General features: G+C 43.0%; 1 protein-coding gene across 2 annotated transcripts in view; it reads left to right on the top strand.

Moving 5' to 3' along the window:
* Positions 1-3,318: 3,318 nt before the first annotated feature.
* LOC117746502 (neuropilin-1a-like) overlaps positions 3,319-24,247 on the top strand; it is a 74,614-nt gene continuing 53,685 nt past the window's right edge. The window contains exons 1-2 of one of the 2 annotated variants that reach the window (XM_034555683.1): positions 3,319-4,182; positions 5,075-5,249. In XM_034555683.1, coding sequence (XP_034411574.1) covers positions 4,092-4,182; positions 5,075-5,249 — 266 coding nt within the window. In that variant the 5' untranslated portion in view covers positions 3,319-4,091. The remainder of the gene's footprint in view (positions 4,183-5,074; positions 5,250-24,247) is intronic. The other variant, XM_034555684.1, reaches the window with a different exon arrangement.

Below are 24,247 nucleotides of genomic sequence, written 5' to 3'. Positions count from 1 at the left end.
TTTTAGGTCTTTTTCCTTAATGTGACAGTGTGTTGACGCAGATCAATGTAGCTTAACTTTTTTACTGCAGGGACCGAGTGAAGAGTATTTCCAATATGTTTTTAGGAAATCTTACATTTTACAGACATTTTCAATTGTGATGAAGCAAAGCCAGTAGAAAGTCTTCCGCAGGAGGCGACGGATTAGTAACTCTGTCCATTGCCGGGGTTTCACGAGGCTCTTGTATGAAATTCCAGTGGTATTACTTTTATAGGCCAGCTGCTAGTCGGTCAGTTAGCAACTGCTCCTGTTGCTGCCGTTTTTACATTTTTTATTTTCATGGGGAGGGGTTTGTATTTCCTCATGATTCATAATGCGTTTGTTCACATTTTGTAGGCTATATAGTTTAAATGTGATTCTATTTTGACTACATTCATGAAAAGTTAAGTTGTTTCATTGATTTATATTCTACAAATTGTTGACTGGACTTCTCTATCGCAGACGTACTTTTAAGGTTTTTAAGGTTGGTTTATCCTCAAATAGAAGCAAAACAAAAACAACATTTTTTAGGTTGTGTCTAGATGGCACACGACAATTTAGGAAAACACACAAAAATATGGTTATGGTTCAACATTGACCTTGAATGGTTAAGGTTAGACATTGACCTTGAATGGTTATGGTTCAGAATTGACCTTGAATGGTTAAGGTTCAGCATTGAAATATAATTGTCACGGTTTGGCATTGACCTCACATGGTTAAGTTTTTTATATTAATCTCAAATGGTTAAGTTTTGATATTAATCTCAAATGGTTAAGTTTTGATATTTATCTCAAATGGTTAAGTTTTGATATTAATCTCAAATGGTTAAGTTTTGATATTGACCCCACATGGTTAAGGTTAGACGTTGACCTTGATTGGTTAAGGTGTACATCATGTGAAATCTGGACGTTTTTATGGCAGTCCCCCTAGTGGAATCCTCCAGTAGCACACATACATATCGGCGTGTGAACAATAACGTGCACGATGCTGACGGTTGTCTATGCAAATGTGCTAAGAATAAAAATGCAAGAATATCTCTGGTTTTAAGGCTCACAAAATTCCAAAATTGACCTTTTTTTTTTTTTTAGGCTATTAATTTATGTTTCACCATCGAAATTAGGTTAAACTGACATAAGCTAGATTTGTATATTACATGTTCCCACAAACTCAAGCTATGAACGTTGGAATCACCACATTAAAACCCTCGATAAATACGATGTGAGACCGTGGTGAGGACGGGTGACATGACAGCTCTTAATTGCCAGTCGCTGGACAGATTTGACACTGTGGAGCTCAAACTCACAGCTCAAATTGGACACACACACACACACACACACACACACACACACACACACACACACACACACACACACACACACACACACACACTCACTACCCAAAACACCCACCTGAATTCATCTTGATGATCATTACAATTAGGCTGCTTAGACTTGTTTTTGGCAGTTATTTCAGGGGTATAAATGTCATGGAAACTAGTCGTCTTGGTTCTTTTATGCTTTGCACTCTACTGGGTACGTGAGTAGTGTGTTTCTTTTGTAAAGTTGTGTACCATTAAAAAACTCTCCTCCTATATAACATGATCTTTTTACGAGTTAATAAAAATCTCGTTTCAGATGACCCAATGGGTTTTTAAATGGAAAGAGAATAAAGGAACACTTAAACCTTCAGGTTATCTCCAACATTAAATATCACCATCTTTGGAGATGTGTGGATTTCATTGGACAGCGGAGCTATGCTTGTTTCTGCCAAGATATTTAAGTATAATCAACCTATACTTGGCCCTATTTTGAAATACAATTCACCGCTATTGTTATTCTCTTAGATCTCCCCGTGAGACGGCGGCTTTACTGTGAACCACTGCTGAAGTGATTAAACTGCAGACAGCAGATCCTCAGTGAGGATGTGAGTGCTGACATTCAGCAGGACTAAACCGCCCCGGTTTGCTGACAACAGTTTTCTTAAATGTGTCGTTATGAATTACACTGCTTTAATACAGTGTGGTGAGTAATTAGCAGCTCTTAGAGGTGTGTGATAATCCCATTTTTTTAATCTTTATTTAGCCAGTAAAGGTGCTGACCAAGCGCACTCTAATTAACAATATGCAGTTACACCTGGGAGATCACGCTCCGTGGCTGTTTACCACAGACAGGGTTTAGAGGCGCTGAGGTCATCAGAAATGTTTTGACAAGTCATTTTCTAACTATTGTATGAAGATGTGGCTCGTCGTATATTTAAATTCATCTTTCAATTATATTTTTTGGTATATTTGTATATTTATATTTGAAATGATGACCTAAAAACTGTTTTAAAAAATTCATAATTTAAAGATAGTCTTCAAAATCACCCTTCAGCAATGTGTTGTATAAACTGTGTGCAACTACGGCTGGTGACCCCGATGGTCTTGTCTCCTCTTTTAATACAAAATGCAACGTGCTATGTATCGAGTAAGTACATGAAATGCTGCATCTTCATTAGAGAATACAAGCAAAACATTGAATCCTGTGGAACAAATGGAATAAAAGTTGAAAGCAGTCAAACAATAATCCATCTTCCTATGCAGTCATGCTATTGCCTCTCTGTCCACGTTCAGCCTTCTCCACTCTGGATGATATCATGATGTGGATCTAAAGATAACCCAATGATTTCCTAATATGTCATCGACATGGCAGAGAGGTTTATGGATTCTTTATGGAGGTTAAAAATGGAGAGGGGGACACAAAAAATCCATTGCCGGTCATTAGAAACATAGCAATGATTTGTGGTTTTCCAGGACACTTTATATCTATTTTTGGAATATAACTGTATCTCTATAAATATACAAGTACCCAGCTAGTAGAGTTGAGTTACATAACCTTCAAAAGTAATCATCTTTTGTTTACATTTTAGTTTCAGCAAACTGGTAAAACGGGAAAAAAAAGAAGAAAATAAAAAAATAAAAAGTACAATATTTAAAAAAGGATCCAGCATACTCCTCCAAACCGGAATATTGTTGACTATAATCTGCATTTACAGCATCAAAACAATCAAAACCGATTTACAAGTCAGACCGATGACACACATTCGGCCAGGGGGAGAAACTATCACTTGTAGATCCACCTGAAGGCATCTCTCTTGATTCCTTCTTCCTCGTTTTGGCCAAAAGCTCAAATGTGGACCCGCTTGGTGGACACTGCCCACACCTCGCACCAGACTCACGCGCCAGCGGCGAGTTTGCGTGCGCAGTTTTCTCTCTCTCTCTCTCTCTCTCTGCCTCTCTCTCTCTCTCGCTCTCGCTCTCGCATGCGTCGGGAGCGCACAGAGGGCGCACCGGGTTGTCAGTTCGCTCCGGCTCCCTTGCAGCGCTCGGTCGGTCGCTCGGTCGGTCGCTTGCCTGGTCGCGCGCACTGGAGTCTCGCGGCAGGAATTTGGGGGAGTGGAAATTCCGCTGTGACTTTAACCGCTCGACTCGTATTCCTGACATTTCTGCTGTGACGGCCAGTCAGTCGCTACGAACAGAGAGAGAGAGAGAGAGAGAGAGAGAGAGAGAGAGAGAGAGAGAGAGAGGTGGAGGAATAAAGACTGAAATAAGGAGCGAAGCTCTTGGAGAGCGGCGCTCAGATGTTCCTCTCGCTTGGTTCTCACTGAATATCGCGTAACTACTGATTTCTCCTTTTTTTTTTTTTGGAGGGGGAGTAAATGCTCCTCTTGGAAGTACGATAATCAACCCTGTTTGCTGTTTGATAAAGAATCGAGTGCGCGCAGCTGCCACTTCTGGCGAACGGATTTTTGTCTCCCTTTTTTTAAAATTATTTTTTCTTCTCCTGCTTTTGGATTATTATCTTCTTTTTTTTTTCTTCTTCTTCTTTTTTTTTTGGGGGGGGGGGGGTTCTCGGAGATGGCAAGTTGCTCCCTGACAGACGCGGGGATCTGGTGTTGAAGCTCGCAGGATGCTGCTGGGGACCCTACGACACGCAGATTTCTTACTTTGAGACACTCATTTCTCTTCTCTTTTGGACGTAAACCCCACTGGACGTGCCGCCGCTTCTATTTTGTCTTTATTTTCTTTTGACACAATGTCTGTGTTGCACAATCTAAGGATGCGAAGTGGAATGCTATTGTTCCTTTTCACCCAAGTCATCCTGGTTGCTTCGTTGACTCAGACCGGTAGGTGTTGGGCTGGTTGTGTTGTGGATGTGTGGTGGCTTGACAACAGGCAGGCTGGCTGAACATTGATCCATTTTTGCATCATTTTGCACCATTGTTGCCTCTCACCTGTTATGCCTCGGCTTTCCCTCTGAGAGCACGTCTCCTGGGGTTCAACACTGTTTACACCGTGATTAGCACATACATTAACCATAATTAAGGATATAATACTAAATACTCCAAAGAAATATTTAGCAAAATATGCATACAGTACGTTACAATCAGTACAAACAGGCAATGCAGTATCACAGATATACACATATGTTAAGATGTCATTATTGTAATGACAATATTACGCATTTCTGCGCTTCTGCCATTCAAATATGCATTTTTTGTTGGAGCTTTTTGCGCGCGTTGCCGCTGAAGCTTGATATGGGCTACAAGCAATTTCATAAATCGTTCATTGAGAAAATAAAATTGAATCACGCTTCCCGTTTGCGGGAGCAGCAGCGGCCGGTTCACCTCACCTTCATGCGCGCAATCACACCTTATGACAGGCACGCCTTGCTTTATACCTCACCTTTTTATTAAAAATAAAAAAAAACACAGCGTAATCTGGTAAGTTTCATCACCTTCAGTAGGCTGATGGAATCCCTCAGGATATGGATTTTTAGTCACAATGCGTGGAGGCGCAGATATCAGTGCTTTCCTGTCAACATAATGTTTGCTCTACTGGTGGATGTGTGGATTTATGGTGATCCCCAGCTGGAGGTCTGACTATCCTCCCTCCCTCGCTGATGCAGTTTAATCTTTCACACTAAAATGCGCTGTCAGTCAACAACTCGAGTGCCCATGGAAGTCCACGTCTCTCTCCGCCAACTAACACAACTTTCTGCCTTCTTTTGCGGCGCAGATAAATGCGGGGGGGATATAGAGATACACGCCGCGGACTACCTGACCTCCCCGGGATATCCGGGCGCCTACCCGCCCTCCCAGCAGTGCGTGTGGGTGATAACAGCCCCGGAGCCTGGTCAGAAGATCCTCATCAACTTCAACCCGCATTTTGATCTGGAGGACAGGGACTGCAAGTAAGAGTTCAACCCCTCACACACACACACGCACACGCACACGCACACGCACACACGCATACGCACACGCACACGCACACACGCATACGCACACACACACACACACTCTGTCTCTCTCTCTCTCTATTCTCTTTCTCCCACCACTCCTTCTTGCTCTCCTCAACCCTGCCCGGATACAGTGTGAAACTCTGCCACCTATTGGTCAAGGAGTTCTACATCTGCTCCCCGGGAGCTGGAGGGGGCAAGGATGAGACGAGGCATCCTGGAAACGACTTCAGAGGAAATGGGGTTTGATGGATTTTTGCAATTCACACTTGATGAGGAGGGTGAGGAGAGTGTTTATTCTACGGCATTTTGGTGCACAAATTAAAACGGGGGCAAAGCCAGCTTTCGTATTGAGTTCAGTTTGCTCATCGTTGAAATGGTGTTTACTTTTCATTTGGAGGCAGAGCTCACCTGTTTGTGTTTGGAGGAGGAATAGAGTCTGTCTGGCTCTTTTGTTTGCAGGAGTAGAACCTGGAGGATCTAATTTGATTGTTACAAATTGTTTGGAGGTGAGTCTGAGGATGTTTGAGGAGACGCACACGTGAGCCCATGATTTCCTTGTGCTTGTCTATCCACCTTTCACTATTATTATTATTATTATTATTATTAATATCATCTCTGCCAGGAGATAATGAGATCGGCTGTGTGTCTTTGCGTCCGTCCATGGCTGTTCTCGCGTGCTGCTATACACCAAACTGCACAGAATTATTTGGGCTCTCATTTATGGCTGCACGCTCAAGGACATCTCGTGGTTGCGCTGATTCACACGTCTTCATAACACCTTTTATTGCCCGTTTGATACCGCCGTTGATTGACTGCCGACTCCTCACTCACTGCTCTTACTAAAAGGAGAGTGTGTCCGTTGAGTGAGTGTGAAACTCGCAGTCTAGACAGCGGGTTAGCCAATTTTGGGTCGAATGAATAAAATCAAACATTACAGCAGTGGTAACTGCAGACACACCGTTGGAGATCTGCACTCTATTGAGTGCAACAAACTACTTTTTACAATTGCAGTCGTACCGGTGAGTCGATTAATCGATTTTGGGAATTGATTAACTGTTTTGGTCATTTTGGGCTCCAATCGCCAAACATTCACTTGTTCCAGCTCATCAAATATGAAGACGTTGTGCTTTACTTTGTCTATTATCATAGTAAACCTGTTGTATTTGTTTTTTTGTCAATTAATTGATTGATGGAGAAAACTATGGATCAATAATTAAAGTAAACCTTAACGCAGCCCTGTTCACGCAGCTCATCTGGTTCTATGGTTAAAGCAGTGGGTCGTTTTTTACAAGACATTCACTTTCCACGCAGGCGCTCAAAGGTGACTCAAAAATCATTCCTCCACATGTCTGACGGTGTTTTCCTGAGCGTTACTACACTGAACCTGTAAACAAGCACCCTTGCAAACACACACACACACACACACACATCTCTTTGACCCAGAGACACACACTGGATTGTGTGCAACCACGCAACAGCCCATGTGTTGCTCCCTCTTCCATAAATAAGCCTGTTTTTATGTCGGCTCCTCTGTCTTTTTTAAAAGCTCCATAAACGGCTCCTGTGTAAATCACGGCCGGCTGTCCAACGCCGTCTCACAGATGGGGTCCTCCAATACTATTTGGATCATGTTGCACCACCGGGGGACTAATAAACCACCAGGACATTAGAGCCACTCTGGACAGATAGTGGATATTGCGTGTCTTTTCCGGGGATAACACGCCCTCCTCTGTGTTTTAAGCATACGTTCAGGAAAGCTTTCTTCAGGGAAAAGTTTCGTTCGGCAATGACCTTATTTTGTGTGGTAACCCAGGGAGCCGTATAAGTATGTAATGATGCTGTTTAAGTGCTTAATGAAATGTGATAAATCTTGCTCATAAAATGTTAGCCAGTGGTTGGCACCACCAACAGAGTGTTATTGTCTGCTTAAATTACTCTTAAATAGGTTAATGGGCTAGAATAAGGCTGTTGTGAAGGCAAATATTAAGTTTTAGTGCAGTTTAGTAATGTGTTCTTATCCAGTATGAGGGATGATGAGCTTCTTCTATCCGACAGAGAACCACAGGAGGGTTTTCAGGTCGTAAGATGTCAAAGTTGATCTTTTAATGCATCTAAAGAGGCTCCTATAGCTCTTTGTACGCATCCGGGCTCTTTGTCTATAAGTGATGAGACTGTACGCGTGCAGTCAAGAGAGACATTTCCACATTGAGATTGACAGCTACAGGATTCAAACCTGTGACCGTTCCAACAACACCCCGGCCAAACCCTGCAACCACCGTGACATGTCATTCTGCGTTGTTTTTTTTTGCTCGATCGGTTTCATTATTTGTTGTGTGAGTTTATGTTGGATGATGACTTGGTGTAGCTCGTAGCTCTCTGACTTGGCAGCAGCAGTATTGTTTTTGGGAGCCAGTCAAATGTTCGAAATATGCCCGTCGAGGGGGGGCGGGGGGGCTTGGGCCTTTGGCGAGACCGCATACCCACTTAAAAATGTTCCTGAGATGATATTCAAGAGTTTTATTTTTATATCACAGTTTGAAGGCGAAACGTCAGCTTCGAAACGCGGTGACGGTCCAAAAACCGCAACAGAATGAAATGTGTCAGCATGAAGTCAAAGTCCAACGTCTGCTCGTCCACCGGAGAGAGACATGGGACCACCAGCATCTGCTCTGCTGAAGACCATGAGCAAGACCTCGGCTCCCAGTTCAAGATCTGACCTCTGACCTCTGATTTCTCTGCAGAGAGGAGGGATTGTACTGGAATTGTATTCCTCAAAAGAATCCGATGAGAACTGGACGACTTGACAGTTTCCCGATTCGTCAATCAACAGAAAGTTAATCTGCAACACACTTGACATCGCTTGATGGTTTAATTAATTAAGCCGGCAAAACGTCCAAACATTCTCTGGTTCCAGCCTCTGAAATGTGAAGATTTTTTCTACATTTCCCTGTTTTATATCATTGTTAAATTCACATCTTTGGGTTTTGGACAAAACAAGAAGATTTGACAGTGCCACTTCGGTGTTTGTACATTTTCTATAGGAGTATTTTTTACCATTTTCTGACGAGGCCAGCTTATTAATCAAATTATCGAGAAGGTTTGAGGGCTCATTAATCAATATTGCAAATAAGTGTTAATTGCAGCCCTTATGTACAGTGTGAGGTTCAGTAAGTTGAAATAAAGCTCATAAACTCAATTTCTAATCAACCAAAAAAGTTAAACATACGTTTAGTTCGGATTAGTAACAAAAGTAGAGCTGCGCCAAACAATTGTTCCCTGTGGTTCCATTTTTGATCAATAAATAAAGTGTTTCATCTATAGTTTGTCAGAAAATAGTCAACATTTTCAAATTCATATTTTTTTTACGACCATCAACAGTCCAAAACCCAATAAATAAAATGTTCTATCAGAACAAAAGCAGCAAACCCTCACAATTTATGAGCTGGAACCGGTGAATGTTTGATTTGTTTTCCCTTCTTTTGCTTTATAAGTGAAATGAAGTGATCGGAATCAGAATTTTTGTTGAATTCCCGTCTACCAATAAACGAATCCCCTTATCGTTTCAGCTCTAGATAAAATGCTATCTAAGGAGCGCTGTGTATTTAGCTTAGCTTTGATCCTTTCACTCCTATGAGCCTAATGGATTTCAGTGTTTTCAGGGAAATCAAGCCAGTGGCCTTTAGGTTACAGGACAGTTTCAATAACGCTCTACCTACCATCCCACAGCTGTCATTCAAATATATACTCTCCTGATTTAAATTTATTACCGGGATGACACCCCCCCTCCTCCATCCGATAGCCTGTCGCTGCTTGCCCATTTCTCCCAGTCCCATAATTAAATTACTGGACCAAAATGGAACAAACACGTTCCAGTGCTGTGAAACACGTCTGCAGTTAAGCAGCCAAACAAAGGAGCCGCAGCGCCGGTGTCCAAAAGCAAACGGCGGCTACGTTTCCGGCGTCTGGGTGACAAAACATCTTCCCGATGCGCCATCGTGACCCAGGGTTTGTAATCATGATCCCTAATTACGGCGTTTTCTCTTTTTTACATTTTTTTTAATAGTTATTTGTCAGCCAGAGAAATGTCTTCTGCTGGCGTGATTCACAAAGGAGTTTTGTACTAAAAATAGTCAGTTTGGAAAGTCGTGGTCCACGAGGCCTTCAGAAGCTTCTGTAAAAAAAAAAAAACGACAGTCCGGGTGATAACTCCAACCGCGACCTTTTTGCTTTCACGCAAGTGACACAATCTGCACTCGGTGTACAGACGTTGGGCTTTTTGACGAGAACCGGTGACACCTTTTGTTCAGACACCCTGAGATCCATCGGCTCGGCCTCCGTAAGCCAATCTGGAGGGGCACCAGAACAAGTTTTGTCTCACGTCCACTTCTGAAATAGCGCGGCCGATGAAGCGAATCCCTGCGGAGCGCGGCGAAATAGAGCAGAGGCACGGGGAAGGAACATGCGTCGGTGGACGGGATAATTTGGGACATCTTTTTCGGAGTTGGCTGAACTGTTTCCTCCCACACGGAGTTGCACTGGCACAGTCCTCACCTCACACATACAAGACACACACACACACACACACACACACACACACACACAGCAACCTAACTTTCTGTCACTTGTAGTATGCTTCAAGTGCGCTCTGTGGTGAACACAAAGCTTCAGTGTGCATGCTCTTGGGTGAATTTGGGCCCAAGGGGATACAAAGAGACACAGAACATAACACTCAAGGGAGAGAAATGTATGAATAGAAAATGGCGACGGCCGTCACAGTAAACAGATCTCAACCCAACACCTGCGGGAGACCTTGGAGCGACGGTTCCACCCAAACACCAAAAGGTTTAACGTCCTTTTCAAAGAATGTGTTCATCCAGAATTCAAGAGACTTGTAGAATGTATACTAGGGATTAATTAAGTCAATCAAAGTTCAGTATCTGTAAAAAAATGTTTTTAAATAAATGAATAGCAGATACACAGTCACAAGACCGCAGCCTGGAGTTGTCAAATGAATGGAAGCACACATTTAGAAGGCATTTGCGTGGGTGAGTTTGTGTGTGTGTGTGTGTGTGTGTGTGTGCGTATGTGTGTGTGTGTGTGTGTATTTTGCCTTTTAATCACCTCATTTTTGCAAAGTTTATCTAAGTCGGCTTATCGTGAAAACAACAAATCAAGCATTCTTGAAGTAATTTAAATATACCGTGTTTTCTGTTTAAGCTATGGTAAAACATTTTTAAAAAAAGAATAGATTGTGAGATGATAATGGATATATGGCATGATTGATGGATGGATGGATGGATAGTAATTTGATGAATGAATAAATGGACCGATGAATAAAAAGACTTTCAGGGCAGATGGCGGGACAGATTCTTGGATCAACCGATGGAACAACGAGCGAATGGATGGACGGACGACGGATGTCGACTTCTGGGTGAAGTCGATTGTTGGACGGTGGATTTAAGGATTTGGGGGTGAATCGACATAATGAGTGGCGGATTTGAATTTCATGGATGATGGATAGGGATGGATGAACCCCAAGATGGGGGATGGATGGCTGGATGGCTGGATGGTAGAGGGCGCCGCGGTGAAGCCGATGAAATGAATCAACAGAAATTGCTCGATGAAAGATGAATGGATTGTTGGACGATAACGGACGGATGATTTGATGAACGAGTCGATTTGCGGTCGATAGGTAGAACCATGGCCCACCGCAGGCAGGGTAGACTCAAAGAGATCGATGGAAGAATTGCAGGACGGACGGACGTACGAGTCATCGGATGGCTGGGTGGATCGTGGGATGGCAGCGTGGACTGCTGCACTGATGGAAAGACATTCGAAAGAACTTCCTCTCCCGGTGCATTCCTACTCACCTCTTCTTGTGAAACGAGTAACTCTGCCGTCAGCGGTTCAGTCTTGTGTTTGTGCCGCAGCATAAAAAAAAAAAAGATTCTGATGAATCGCAGCCTTCGTGTGGCTTTAGACCGAGGGAGGCATTAATTCACCAGCGGTCCTTCTGCTCAGCATTCAGTCTGACTTTGCCAGTTTCAAAGGAAATAAAAAGCACCCCTTCCAGATGGTTGTGTGTGTGTGTTTTTTGTTCAGTTCCAAAGCCGCCACACAAAAACAGGAAGACTAAAAATGCGCTGCTGTCACAGATCGGTTGGCCCGTGGCGCGTTCCCAAGGAAAGTTACGGCGTGAGCCATCGGAAATAATTTGGTTGTCTGTTCTGTGTATCGCGGCGATGTGTTTCTTCTATTTGTTACTTTGGAGTGCAAAACAGCCGTGAGAATTAGGTCAATGGCAGAAGGATGTTTGTTTTGCTTTCTCGTTTTTCTTTCGTCGGAATGAGCAAATGTCCCGTTCCATGTAATATCACAACCATTTTTTTTTAACTTGCGTATTAAACTGAAAAACATTTGTATTTTCTCACGAAGCAGACAAAATATACAGTTTGCCTAAATTCTTTCCCTCTTTCTGCTCGACTTAGTTTGCTTTGGTTCCTCAGTGATTTGTAAAAAAAAAAAAAAAAAGAAAAGAAATAGAGGTATTACCAATTTGTGCAAAAGCCATAAAAAAATACTCTAAGGATTTGGGTAGAAGAACAGAGATTAAGGGATCTACAGATCAACATATCTCTCTCTTTTTCTCATGCCATCTTTGCTTTCCAAAATGACTTCATCCCCCACGTTGCAATGGGGGCCTCCTCCGTTTGGAAGTCCCTCCTGCTGAGCTCACAACCACTCAAAGAGAGGACATTAGTTTTGATCGTAATTTGGTCATTCAGTGTGATCCGCACAAAGGTTCGCTTATTAAAGAATGAGACGACAAAAAAAAAAGCGACAGATGTAGAGGAAAGAAAGAGAGAAGGCTAGAAAGAGAGGGCAGACGAGTACAGACGGACTGTGAGAGAGCGAGAGAGAGAAGCCTCCAGGCTGGCTGGCATGGTCAATCTCATCCTGACCTCAGTGACAGACCTCTCGCTGTCTCTCTCTTCCTCCTCCACCCTCAGGCTGTTTTGTCTTTTTCTTTCAGACCGTCACCTCCTGGACTCACTCTCTCTCTCTCTCTCTCTCTCTCTCTCTCTCTCTCTCTTGCTGTCTCTTCACACTTTCTGAACTCTATGTGCACTCGTTATGTTTTCATTCCCTTTTCTTTTCCTCCAATGCCTCTCCATTTAGAAAATACGATGGTGAATCCTACGGTTTGTATCTGAACCACTTGTTTGAAACATTTCCTCAGTAGTGACTGAATACCTTCAAGGGAGAACTCCGGGGCAGTTTGTGGCTGAAAATAGCTGCATGCTTCATCTAAATGGTGATAAAACCTTCAAACTAAAAAATGGTGAAGTTGAACCAGAGGTGTCGAACTTCCCCTGACGTGGAATTGAGCAATTCCTCCAGCTATTTAATCTGAGATTAGTAGAGCCGGGTATCAATATCCACTCGTCACGTTTACGACCTCGATCGAAAAATCAAGTAGCGAGTGGAGTCGAAGCTTCTTCATGCGAAACAATACTTGCAGGTGATCCTTTTGGTACGCAGATCTAGAAGAAGAAGAAAAAGACTATTTGTAAGAATGTAATGCTGCGTGCGATTGGCCCACTCAGCTTCAACACTCACAGTCGAGCACGGCGTGTTGGACGGAGTCGGCAGCCTCCGAGATGCCACCAAATTGTTTGAAAGTATGGCTGTTAAATACTGAATGCTAACATCATGTAATGAATGAGGAAGAAAGAAAGATATCAAATGAAGTACTCTATTGGTATCAGTATTATTCGTTTTTAATTAAGGAGTTCAGCTGGCAAAGTTAAGGTGGAAACTTTCGCTCCGAGAAATACACGTTAGCATTTAAATCTTTATTTAGTTGACTTCAAATTTCCTCCATAAGATCACGCACGTTTGATAAAACTGTTTCCTTTATAAAAAAGGAAAGAAAGGAAAACTGTTTGAAAGCATCAAAGGGAATGTACAGCTTTGTATTTTTGTTATCCTTTTTAATTGATTTGATAAAGTTGTAGAATTCATCCATCAATGAATACATGTTCTGGTGAAGAGTTCAAACGGTGGCTCTCGCCAGCTGACTCTCGTCACTCGGCAGCAAATATTTGTCCAAGGGAAGGAAGGGTGAACTTTGAATCCAGCTATTGTTTCTCGTATGCAACTCGACATTGTTTGGATTCGCTTTTCTAAACAATTATAGATCCAAACTCTGCGTCCCACATGAATCGGCTCACACATGTCGAACGCACACGTACACAAACGGAAAGATATTCTCTCTCTAAATATAAATATGTGGACAAGCAATAGAAAGTGTGCACACACACACACACACACACACACACACAAAATAAAACTATTACATTGCTGTCAATGTAATCAGACCTGTTGTAGATTCCCTGCTCATCAGTGAGTCGCACATGTACACACACGCTCACACTTTCACACACAAATGAAAACACATGTCAGATTACATCCTTAACGAGGAGAGAGTTTGGCGAAGGGGGGAGGGGGGGGGGGGGGGGGGGGATGAGGAAAACCCATTCAGCAACGTCACGCACAGCTGCAATCCTGGGATTTACAGGACTCACTCACTGATGAACTCCAGATGTTCCAGAAGCAACACACACACACACACACACACACAAACACACGCACACACACACACACACACACAGGGGGGGTGGGTACATCTTTCAGAGTAAACATTTGGATTTAATAGTGACGATAAAGCTTGTTTCGGACTATTTCTGCACAAGGCTTATATTGGCTCCACTTATTTTTTAATCCGCTGGGAGCGTTGGATGAACAGCGAGCATTAAAACGACAAAGATGAGCGAACGGATGGATTGCAGGATTGATTGGACGGATCGGTTGGGAGGATTATTCCAACCTGGCACAGGCGTCTCAATTGATTGGCCAGTTTTAAGTCTTTAAGTCTTAAGAGTTTTCAGCCTCAGGCTCCATTCGTACTTTGGAGTCTACTTTTAGTTACATCATAGTTACGTCGGCCCTGATCACCCATACACGTAATCAGTGATGCCTCGATGCACACGTGTGGCCTGTCCGAATGCAGCAGCACCTTCAAAGGAGAAGTCAACAACAATGCAGATGTTCACCAAATGTGTACTTTCAGTGTGAAGCGTGTTCTTAGGATTTTCTATACTTGCTGTATTTTTATGGACCCAATGGCACTAACGTGACACCGATGATGTTGTTCAACAGCAAATGTGTGTAGTACTTGGCTTTCACATTTGCTTTGGACTCCATGGGAATCTACTTTGAGCTGTTTTTCTGGAGCTTCAGCAGCTTTCACACCTCGGCAAAAGCTCCCGGGGGGGGGGGTGGGGGGGGGGGGGGGGGGGGGGAAACAGCCTCCGGTCCAGAAATAAAACCTTTCCAATTGGCTCAAGTGTGAAAATGGTCTTACATGAACTTTAACAGGATTACGATATATCTAAATGTATTGTATTGGAGGAATTTAATATGGCTTTGCCTTTATTTTGCCTACAGTTTTTTATGTAGACGAAAGGATAGATAAAGCAACACGTTCTCCGAATCGTCACATGATGCTTGGTTAGACACCTTGGCCTTACTTTCCAACGCAGTGGTTAGTCAAACTATGTGACATGAACAACGGTCTCCTGGTTGAAGGTCCTGTGTTTGTTTGACCCTCACTAGCCCTGTTTTTGGTCTATGAAAGTCTTATACAGATGCTTAAGCGCACTATCAAAGAGCACTACGAAGCATCCGGTGTACGTCGCCCCTGGAAACGAGAACGGGCTGGTTTGAGGGTCGCAAAAGTCAAAGTCCACCAATTCTAAATGACTGTGACTTCCTTTTGTTCATCGTATTCCCAAAAATCTGCCTCCTTGTGAACTTTAAAAGGCCCGTGAAAACTCAATGTCACGCTTTGGACAGTTCACCACCGGGATACGAGGGCCAGAGGTCGGCCAGGAGGCCACTCTGTGTTTTGACCATCTGTCTTTTTTAAATCTTCGCCCCTCGTCGGTGCAAAAAAATGGCTGTTCATTAGCAGCATGGACAATACAGTCTTTTTCTTTCCCAGCTTGTCGAGGAATGCGTTGTATCTGTCTGGGTAGAAACGCCCCAGGGTGACCTCCCATTGAGACATGTATGTAGAAGATACACACACACACACACACATATTGTAGGCAGATGATGAACGTGTGGGAGGCCCGCACACACACACACACACACACACACGCACGCACGCACGCAGCAATATGCATACAAAAAAAAATGAAACGCTCCTCCGTGGATGTAAGAGACATTAATGTATTCAGTCTGATGACCCAAATCTGTGTCATGAGCTCCAAGTTATTTTTAATCAGACTGCTGACTGAAGGAAACGGGTGTGTTAGTCAAGTGTTGAGCGCTAAAGCATCAGCGTGTCACTGGAACATCATTTGTTCTGGTGTTGTTGGCCAACACTTTAATATAGAGCACACCAAAATGAGGGAGTGGTGGTGGTGTTTAGAAATACCAAAGTTATTGTCAGTATTTAATTTCAACTCTAACGTGACAGTGAAATATGTTTCAGGAGCTGGCGCAATATGATGTTGTTAGCGCTTCATTCCATCAGTCATGATGCTAAAGTGTTAGCCTGGAGCTCCAAAATCAGCGATCAACAAAGAACAGAAGACTCATTTTTTTTGGGGGGGGGGGGGGGGCGTTGAGACTGAAAAGCTCTTTTGTTTCGTTTAACTCAGTTTATTGCTCTAAAGCAACTCGTTAGGTTACAACGGCAGCCGGCATTTCTGCGTAATATCATCATTCTCTGAAATTAATGCTTTTTTACAAGCTCCAACAGCTCTTTAACTTTATGCCTGCCTCCTTGTCTTGCCTGTCTGTCTGTCTGTCAACTCAACTCTCTCACTGCCAAAGCGCCGCACTCCCTGCAGGGCTTCCTACACGTGTGTCTGAATAGCGTTCGCTAATTAATGTCACATGTGACCTCTCTGTGAATGCAGACCAACTTGTCGCGGGCCAACGCATGTCAACGTGCAGTGGAAGTGACACAGTGTTTATTGCTTTGCCCCTAACTTACTTCGGAGAGAGGTGTGGACTGACCAAAGGGACTTTTTTTTCCCTCACAACAATCTCTCAGGTACAGACGGAGAGATATTCGGCCTTTGTCTTCAATTCAGATGAAGAAACGCCTTTTTTGTGTTTGTTGAGGTCGAAAGTTTACCAGAAACACTGACTCCTAATGTAGTGACACACATTATCAAGGAGACTCCCCTTTTACTCATTTTTCAAGCTAAACGTCGCAATTACAACTGCATTTATTTTATGTTTTATTTTATGTAGTTGCTTTCATTATCACTTAAACCTCACAGATTTTCCACCAAAATCTCATTTCATCCTTCAGGGTCCTTAAACCGTCTAAGAAAGATAGTGTTTGTGTGTGTGTGCGTGCGTGCGTGTGTGTGTGTGTGTGAGTGTGTGTGTGTGTGTGTGTGTGGAAGTGGGGGGGGGGGGGGTTCTCCTTACCTCCTCTGTCTGTTCCTAAATGAGAACAAATTCCACCTCCTCCCTGTCTCCGTTTTAATTTCCCAGCAGGATTGTGCATCCGTGGCTTTGTATCATCACGGCCGAGGTGAAGGATGAGGATGTTCATACTTTGGCTGCTTGGCCCAATTTATTTTTTGGGGGGGCAAAAATTTGTGTCGCTATACTCGTTTTAATGGGATTTGCTTGAAAACATTTGCATTTTTAGAAGCGTACTGTGGATACTGGGTTTACCAAATAATGCTTCACGTAATCAAGGTTTGGATGTTTCTGTTTGTTATTGCTTCTGATAATAAACACCGCAGCCATAAAATGAAATGTGTGTGGGTGGATGGATGGCACTAGTAAAAGCGAGTGTGTGTACTTTGTGTGTATGAGGAAAATGGCTTCTAATGAGTGCTCACGGCTCTAATGGGTAGCTCTGAAAACATTAATGTGTGTGTGTGCTCTTGTATTTATGTATTTGTGGGGACCACTGTTTTGATGTGGAGAGTGAGGACTATTTTATACAAAGGGCTATTTCAGGGTATAGACTTGGTTTTAGACTGGGTTCTTCCCAGTCTCATTGGGAGGGACACAACTCACAACCCAAGCCTGTCTTGTTGAAAATACATTTTTATCTCACTAATTTTGCAAAGCAAATATGTTTAAATGGAAATATAATGATGACCAGATCATCCTTATTAATTGAATGGATTTTTTAATCAACATAATGAGAAAATGTTGACACTGAACAAATCACTAAAATGTTCACTGACAACGTACTTATTTTTCCCCCCTAGAATATTTTCTCTTGCGATGCTAAATACACTTGTAGACACTAAAACGTGAATTAATATTTTTGGCAGTAAAGGGAAAGATGATGTATGAATACTTCAGCAGGATACGATGTGTTTTAGATTATTAACATTTATTCAAAGCCATAACCTTTCCCTTACCATAACTACATCTTTTTGTTGGCTAAACCCAACCTCGCACAGCACACAGGATGCTAACCCAGTGCCAAAAGTCCTAAAATATAGCACATATTACTCACTAAAAAGTTGCTTGTGAACATAATTTAGGCAACAAATTACCATTAAATAAACCTAGTTTTGAGGATACGGGTTTGCACAAGCAGGTATTTCCCGTTAGCATTCATTGTGTAAATAAGCAGCCTGCCAGTTCCTCCAACCGTTTACATGAATTTGTGCCGAGCAACGCTTCATATTTGTTTGTACCTGTTATCACAAAAGGCAAGCAACACGAAGGAGGAAGGTTTGTAGCAAATATATACACAAACTTCCAGGTAAATTAAGACCTCATCCGCAACATTCAACCCCTCCCTCTTTTCTTGTGTCTCTGGTATCCCAGAGTGCTTTGAGAAGCAGTAGTGTGCCATAAAAAATGAATAGGGTCTGCATCACATTCAGTGGCTCTTAACACTTACAGAAAAGTAGGTCCTCACAAGCACAGAAGTACCAACTGGGATCTTTTTATGAATAATAAAAGTGAGCAGTTATGAAAATATTTGTGTGAGCAGTAAACTGATGAAGGGTTTTACTTGTGGGAAGACAATATGAGCTGCATTCAAGTGTGTGTGTGTGTGTGTGTGTGTGTGTGTGTGTGTGTGTGTGTGTGTGAGTAAGACAGCCAGAGGGAGATGATGTAGATTTTTTGGTTAATACGGGGGAGGTGAGAAACTGGGGGTGATGGACTGGTGTGTGTGATGGCAGTTGGCGTCGTAGTGTGTTTTCTGCTCATACACACGGATGCAACACACACACACACACACACACACACACACACATGTGCCATCTGTAGCCTACCAGAAGAGCTCAGAACGACTGGTCAGGCTTAGCTTATCCGCACCAAAACACAGAAACCACTCATGTCTTACAAAATCTGAGTGTGTGTGAGTGTGTGTTTCTGCATGGACTTGTATTTCTGACAATGTGGGGACTCAAATCTGCTCACACTGTCACATTTCTAGGACTCACCTTCCAACTGGATACAAAGGTCAACCATTACATTTTAGGTTTAGGATTTTATTTTTTGGGTCAGGATTAGATGATAAAAGTTACGATGTCTTCAAAAAGCACGACGGTGTGTCTACTTGTCTCGGAGAGAATAAAGGGGATATTGTCTTGCATAGACAATGTGGCAAAGCTATCAACTCTCATAATATGGATGATGTTGAGCCCAAAGATCAACAAAATTATGTTTTGACCCCGTAACATGCTGACCGTTTAACCTTTGAGAAGGTCCGCCCAATTTTAAAGTAGCACACTGACAGAAGGTGGAATTTAATTGGCTCACAGGACACTTTTCACTCTACACACACATTTAAAAAATAATTGTAATATGCAATAACGTGTGCACAAAAGAGTCTCAAAGCAACCGGGTTATACTAATAAAATCCACTAATAGAGCACTTTTCAAAACTAAGTTTATAAACTGCTTTACGAGATCGAAATGGCAGACAAACAAAACATTTGAATAGTTTAAATTGTATACAACATTGAGCAAAGAAGCAACATGTATTAAAAAAAAACAATCTTAAACACAAGAAAATTGTGTTAGTTCACATACACTTTGATTTAAATGAAGCTGAGGTGGCACCTGTACACACATCTCTTTGTGGGGTGTTAAGAACTTGTATGTGCAAACTTTGCGCTCATTTAAGATGCTACCTGTCAGCACTTTCACACCAAAAATAACTGGAAACAGGAAGTCACAGAAGAGGAGTTCATCCTCAAACTGCTGTTGTCATGTTTTCTGGATTGACACCGCTTGAACTACTGAAGACTCCCTTCTTCTGAATGTATGTTATTAGCACTATTGACCTTTCTGTCAGCAACGAGTTAACACCTTTTTTCCCGGGAGCTTGTTGAAAGCCATTCTGGGTAATAAGGTAGAAGTACATGACAGTACTTGATCAAACTTTAAGCCCCCTGACTATGCGGTTTGGGCGTATCAAAAGTAGAATGTTTCCCTTTTCAAAGCCAAACTGGTTTCCAGAGAAGTTTGGTGGAGAAATCTTTTAATGTCTGGAGAGGAAGTTGGCGAGCAGACAGTGTTTGGACAGACGGAAAAAAAGACCAGGCTGGAATAAATGGACGAGAGCGAGAGAGAGAGAAGGAGAGAGAGAGGGAGAGAGAGAGAGAGAGAGAGAGAGGTGTGCAGAAACACTGTGGCACAGCCAACTTTAGCTCTGCTTTGCAGGAGGTGAACGTAACAACAGCCCAGACTTCACCCCATAAACGCTCCTGTGATACCTTCCAGATGTGTGTTAAGAAGTAAGCCAAGTGTGCATTGGGGGGGAGGGGGGGGGGGACGACAACACAGCACCGCGAGCATGTCCATAAGCCGTAGTGTTTGAGCGGAGCAGGGTGAGGGCGTCGGCTTGTGAGCTCAGTACTCCGGTAGCCTGTAAAGGAATGCAGGGCTGTGTGAGAATTCCCCTTCCCAGTCTGGATCTCATTTATTTAAAGAGATAATCTTCCCTTTTCCCCTTTTGTGTTAAATTTTGTGTAACATCGTCGGTACCAGGTCGCCACTGCTTTTGCTGAGTTTGCTTTTCACTTACTTACCCGTGTCCGATTTTGAAAAATGTGATTCTCTAAAACAAAAAAAAATCACACACAATTAATTCAAACATCAATACATTTTTAAAACTCTTGTTTTTGTCTCGTGTTTTTACACAGAACGCAAATATTACTCGGCAAAAAATATTGGACTGAAACAACAGCATATAATACTCTGTGGTCCGAACCAAGACAGCAAACTTTATTACTCTTTTCAACCTCCACTCCCTTCATTCTAACCTTTCACAATAAAAGACCCAGACATATAATATTTAAAGGCGAGTCAGATTGCATTTAAAGTCCTTTTACTCTTTTCTTTTTCTAATCAGCCATTATGGAAATTGCTGCGAATTTATTGAGTTACTTTTTTACCTGGATAAACTTGAAGTAGTCAAAGTAGGTTTACCCATCAATCAGTTGGTTATGGAATAAAGTCTGAGAGGCAAATCCCAGGGCACAGAAAGCCAATCGATAACAATTGAGTGTCACCTTGATGAGCATAGCTGCCTTTTTATAAACTCAGAGCTTTTTTAAACTGGATTAATGACAAATCAAGTAAAGTGAGGAGACGCTGTATCAATTTCCAAAAGTAAAAGTCCCTCAAAGTGGATGAATCAACTTTTACACACATTCTAGTGTTTAAAAAACTGTTGCTATAAATCATAATATAAAGAAATTGCAATATATGTTGAATCGGCAACCAAGTATTATGACGGTATCAAATCAGGAGATGAGTATACCAGCCCAGCCGGACTGTTTGGTGAGATTTTAGTGAGCGGCGCATACCTCCTCCATAACTGGTGGAAATTGCACCCTTGGGTTAAAAAATATATAATGAGGTCTTACGTTCAAATTTCTCGGAAGAAAATGCAAATTTGAAAGCTTCATAAATTAATCGATTAGGTGTGTTTGGTATCAGTTAGTGGTAAAGAGTTCCTCCATCAACATCTTTTCTTCCAGATTACCAGTTTAACCAACAGTCCTTTAAGGTACAGCAGTGGGTTTAAGCATCTCTTGACCTTCGACGGCACCCCCTGCTACCGGTGGCTTATTAGTTTTGACATTTAGCCTACTTGCTCTCACTGTTCTGTGCATCGCTGTGGATAAGAGTGCCAGTTAACAGCATAGAATGTTAATTTTAACATCTGCTGTCGGGTGGAGGGATTGGGGGCCCAGGTGGAATGGCGATTGCTTCGCCCTTGAGCAAGGCATCCGCTACGGACAGCTGCACTCGGAGGGCACGAGCCGGTGTGGTTAATGAGTCTGGTGAGGAGATGGAGAGGAGGCTGCAGGGCTGCAGACTGAGCGGCTCTCCTCCTTAACTAGAGTGTGAAGACACAGGCCCACTTCATTAAACGGGCCCGTCTCGGTAAACACCGACTGCCTCCAGGACCGGCTGGAGTGGCTGAGTGAGTGAGTGTAGCCATCTGCATGCAGACACACAGACGCAGAGAGATACACACTCACAGATACACACTCCATCTCGCCCTCTCTCTCTCTCTCTCTCCCTATGGCTCTTATTTTATGAGCCTCTGTAAGACGGAGGGGAAAGGAGGGAGGGAAGTGGAGGTTTCATGCTATGAATAAAAATGCCATCGCCTAAACATCCCCGTCGGCTCTAAGACTTCACAAGCGAGCGCACATAAGTCCATTTCTCACCGGGCGTGTAAAGCTTTCCACGAACACGAGGAGAATGAGACTGAGAGGGAAAATCAAGTCAGCGACGCGGAGATGAAAAGAGAACAGATTTTTATTTATATTTTTACACCTCCTTCCTGCTCAAATACCTCGATTCAAACATCATAAAAACACAGTTTGTGCCCCGAGCTGTCAGCACCGCCGGTACGTCTGAGAACGACACGACGGGGATGTTGTTTGTTAATTAAATTTGATATTTTCAGAGGGTAATATGCAGGTCGGTTAATTAAATGACCTGCAGGATGTTGGTGTGCGCACCAGGATGTTTCTTCATCTTTATACTGGATGTTTGAAAAGCTTGCTTGTTATTGATTTGTTATTCGTGGTTTATTCGTTTGCTACGTGCAACTTCTCCTGTGGGATCGTGTTAGATTCTGCCGTATTGATAAAGTCTCTCTCGGAGGGAAACTCTCTTTCCTGCTTTGTTGTCGACAGTGAAAGAAAACATTCTTCGCGCCTCGTCTGCGGCGTCGCGGTACATTTTCTTTAAATGTATTTTTCACTCAAATGTGTTCCACAAGTAGGGAACTCTGTGAGGGACTAACTCGATGGAGAGTGTGCACGTGGCAGCAGTGACAGTGTCACCTGCTGATTAAAGTTGGCATCTGACCTTTTAAAGCTTTGCACATTTTAATGATTAGCCGCTCCTCAATAACAACAGTGCCAACTATTCGTTTAGTATTACTTAGGGGCGTCTTTTGTGGGCAAGACCTTTTAACGGCGATGCCCCCGGCTCGATTTCCTGTCTTCACTCTGAGAAAGACTCGAGACTAAAGGAAGAAGCCGCGGCCCGAAGGCATCATGTTCATCATCAATTCACCTGGAGGGAATTTCTCCAAATTTGGCACAGACACCTGTGGTGGCGGGGCGTGGTTAGGCTCAGCTGCAGAGGGGCCAGGCTGAGACAATTCACACCCCGCCACCACAACACCCATCTCGACACGAGGATGAACTAGTTAAAGGTCACTGTGATCCCAGTGGCCATAATTTAATGAATAGGCACATTTTTCACAGAAATGCATATTCAGAATCAGAATAATTTGTTGGCCAAGTACGTTACGCACATACAAGGAAAAACATCGGTGAAACAGACAGAATAAAACAATACAAATATAATAAAAACAAAGAATATTGTGCCATAATAGATAAATATGGTGAATAAAATCTCAGAGCGGGTTCATTTGAGCTCTTCGTCTGACAGCTCGCTGACTGCTCCGTATATCGAAAAAAAATGACAGTGACCTTGTCTCGCAGGTGCATTTTTGACGCGGTCAATGTGAAGCTCACTGACAAACACATGGGGCTTTTCTGTGACATTTGAGAAGCACGCTATCTTCTCCATATGTCCAGCAGAGAGAGAGAGAGAGAGAGATGCGCCATAGAAAAAAAAACACCAGTAAAACAAGATGTCTGTGAGAGATTTTAAGGAAGAAAAAGCAAAAAACATTCCCACGTCAAACTCAACGGAGAGACGCGCCACCTGACGCGCCGCCCCCGCCTGCACGCTAACGTTGTTAGCCGTGAGAGACATCAGCGGCGGACGGCTGAATTCCTCGAGTGGAGAGACGAGACGGCTGTCTGAGCCGAGGAGTGCGGTGTCTTTTGTCTGGTTCAGCTGGACCAAAACGTTCATCTGGTTACGTCACGAGGTCTGTTTATTTATTTTTGAGTGTGCATTTCGGGAGGGAGGAGTCTCATTAGACACACATTCCACACATTCTTACCCGAGAGTGTCTACAGCTGGAAGGAGATTTTGATACTCTACCCCAGCTTCCTCATTTAAACGGGTCCCTTGTTAGGAAAAGGTCAGAGGTCAGCTTCTACACGGTGACCCCAAGAGCTGGAGTGGATTTTCTGTCTCGCCCTCCGTACTTTGCCCTCTCTCGCCGGGCAGAGTTGTTTCCACAGCTGGCTGCAGGAGGAAGGAGCTTGTTACATCACTGAACATGTTCTGTACAACGGGATGTATTTATCCAGCACTTATAGAAACAGTCACAATGTACTTTTGAGAAATGTGCGGCAATAATAGAAAACTGCCCAAAGAACGAGAATGTCAGATGTGAAAATCATGGTGCAAGAATGCAAACACTTAAAACACAGCAATTATGAAGACTGTAGACACAGTTGAAGAAGACATGAGATGGTTCAGAGAGT

This window comes from Cyclopterus lumpus, chromosome 17 (genome assembly GCF_009769545.1).
Source record: "Cyclopterus lumpus isolate fCycLum1 chromosome 17, fCycLum1.pri, whole genome shotgun sequence".
Classification (NCBI taxonomy): domain Eukaryota; kingdom Metazoa; phylum Chordata; class Actinopteri; order Perciformes; family Cyclopteridae; genus Cyclopterus; species Cyclopterus lumpus.
Note: the sequence above shows the minus strand (reverse complement) of the source record. Positions and strands in the feature narration are given on the sequence as shown.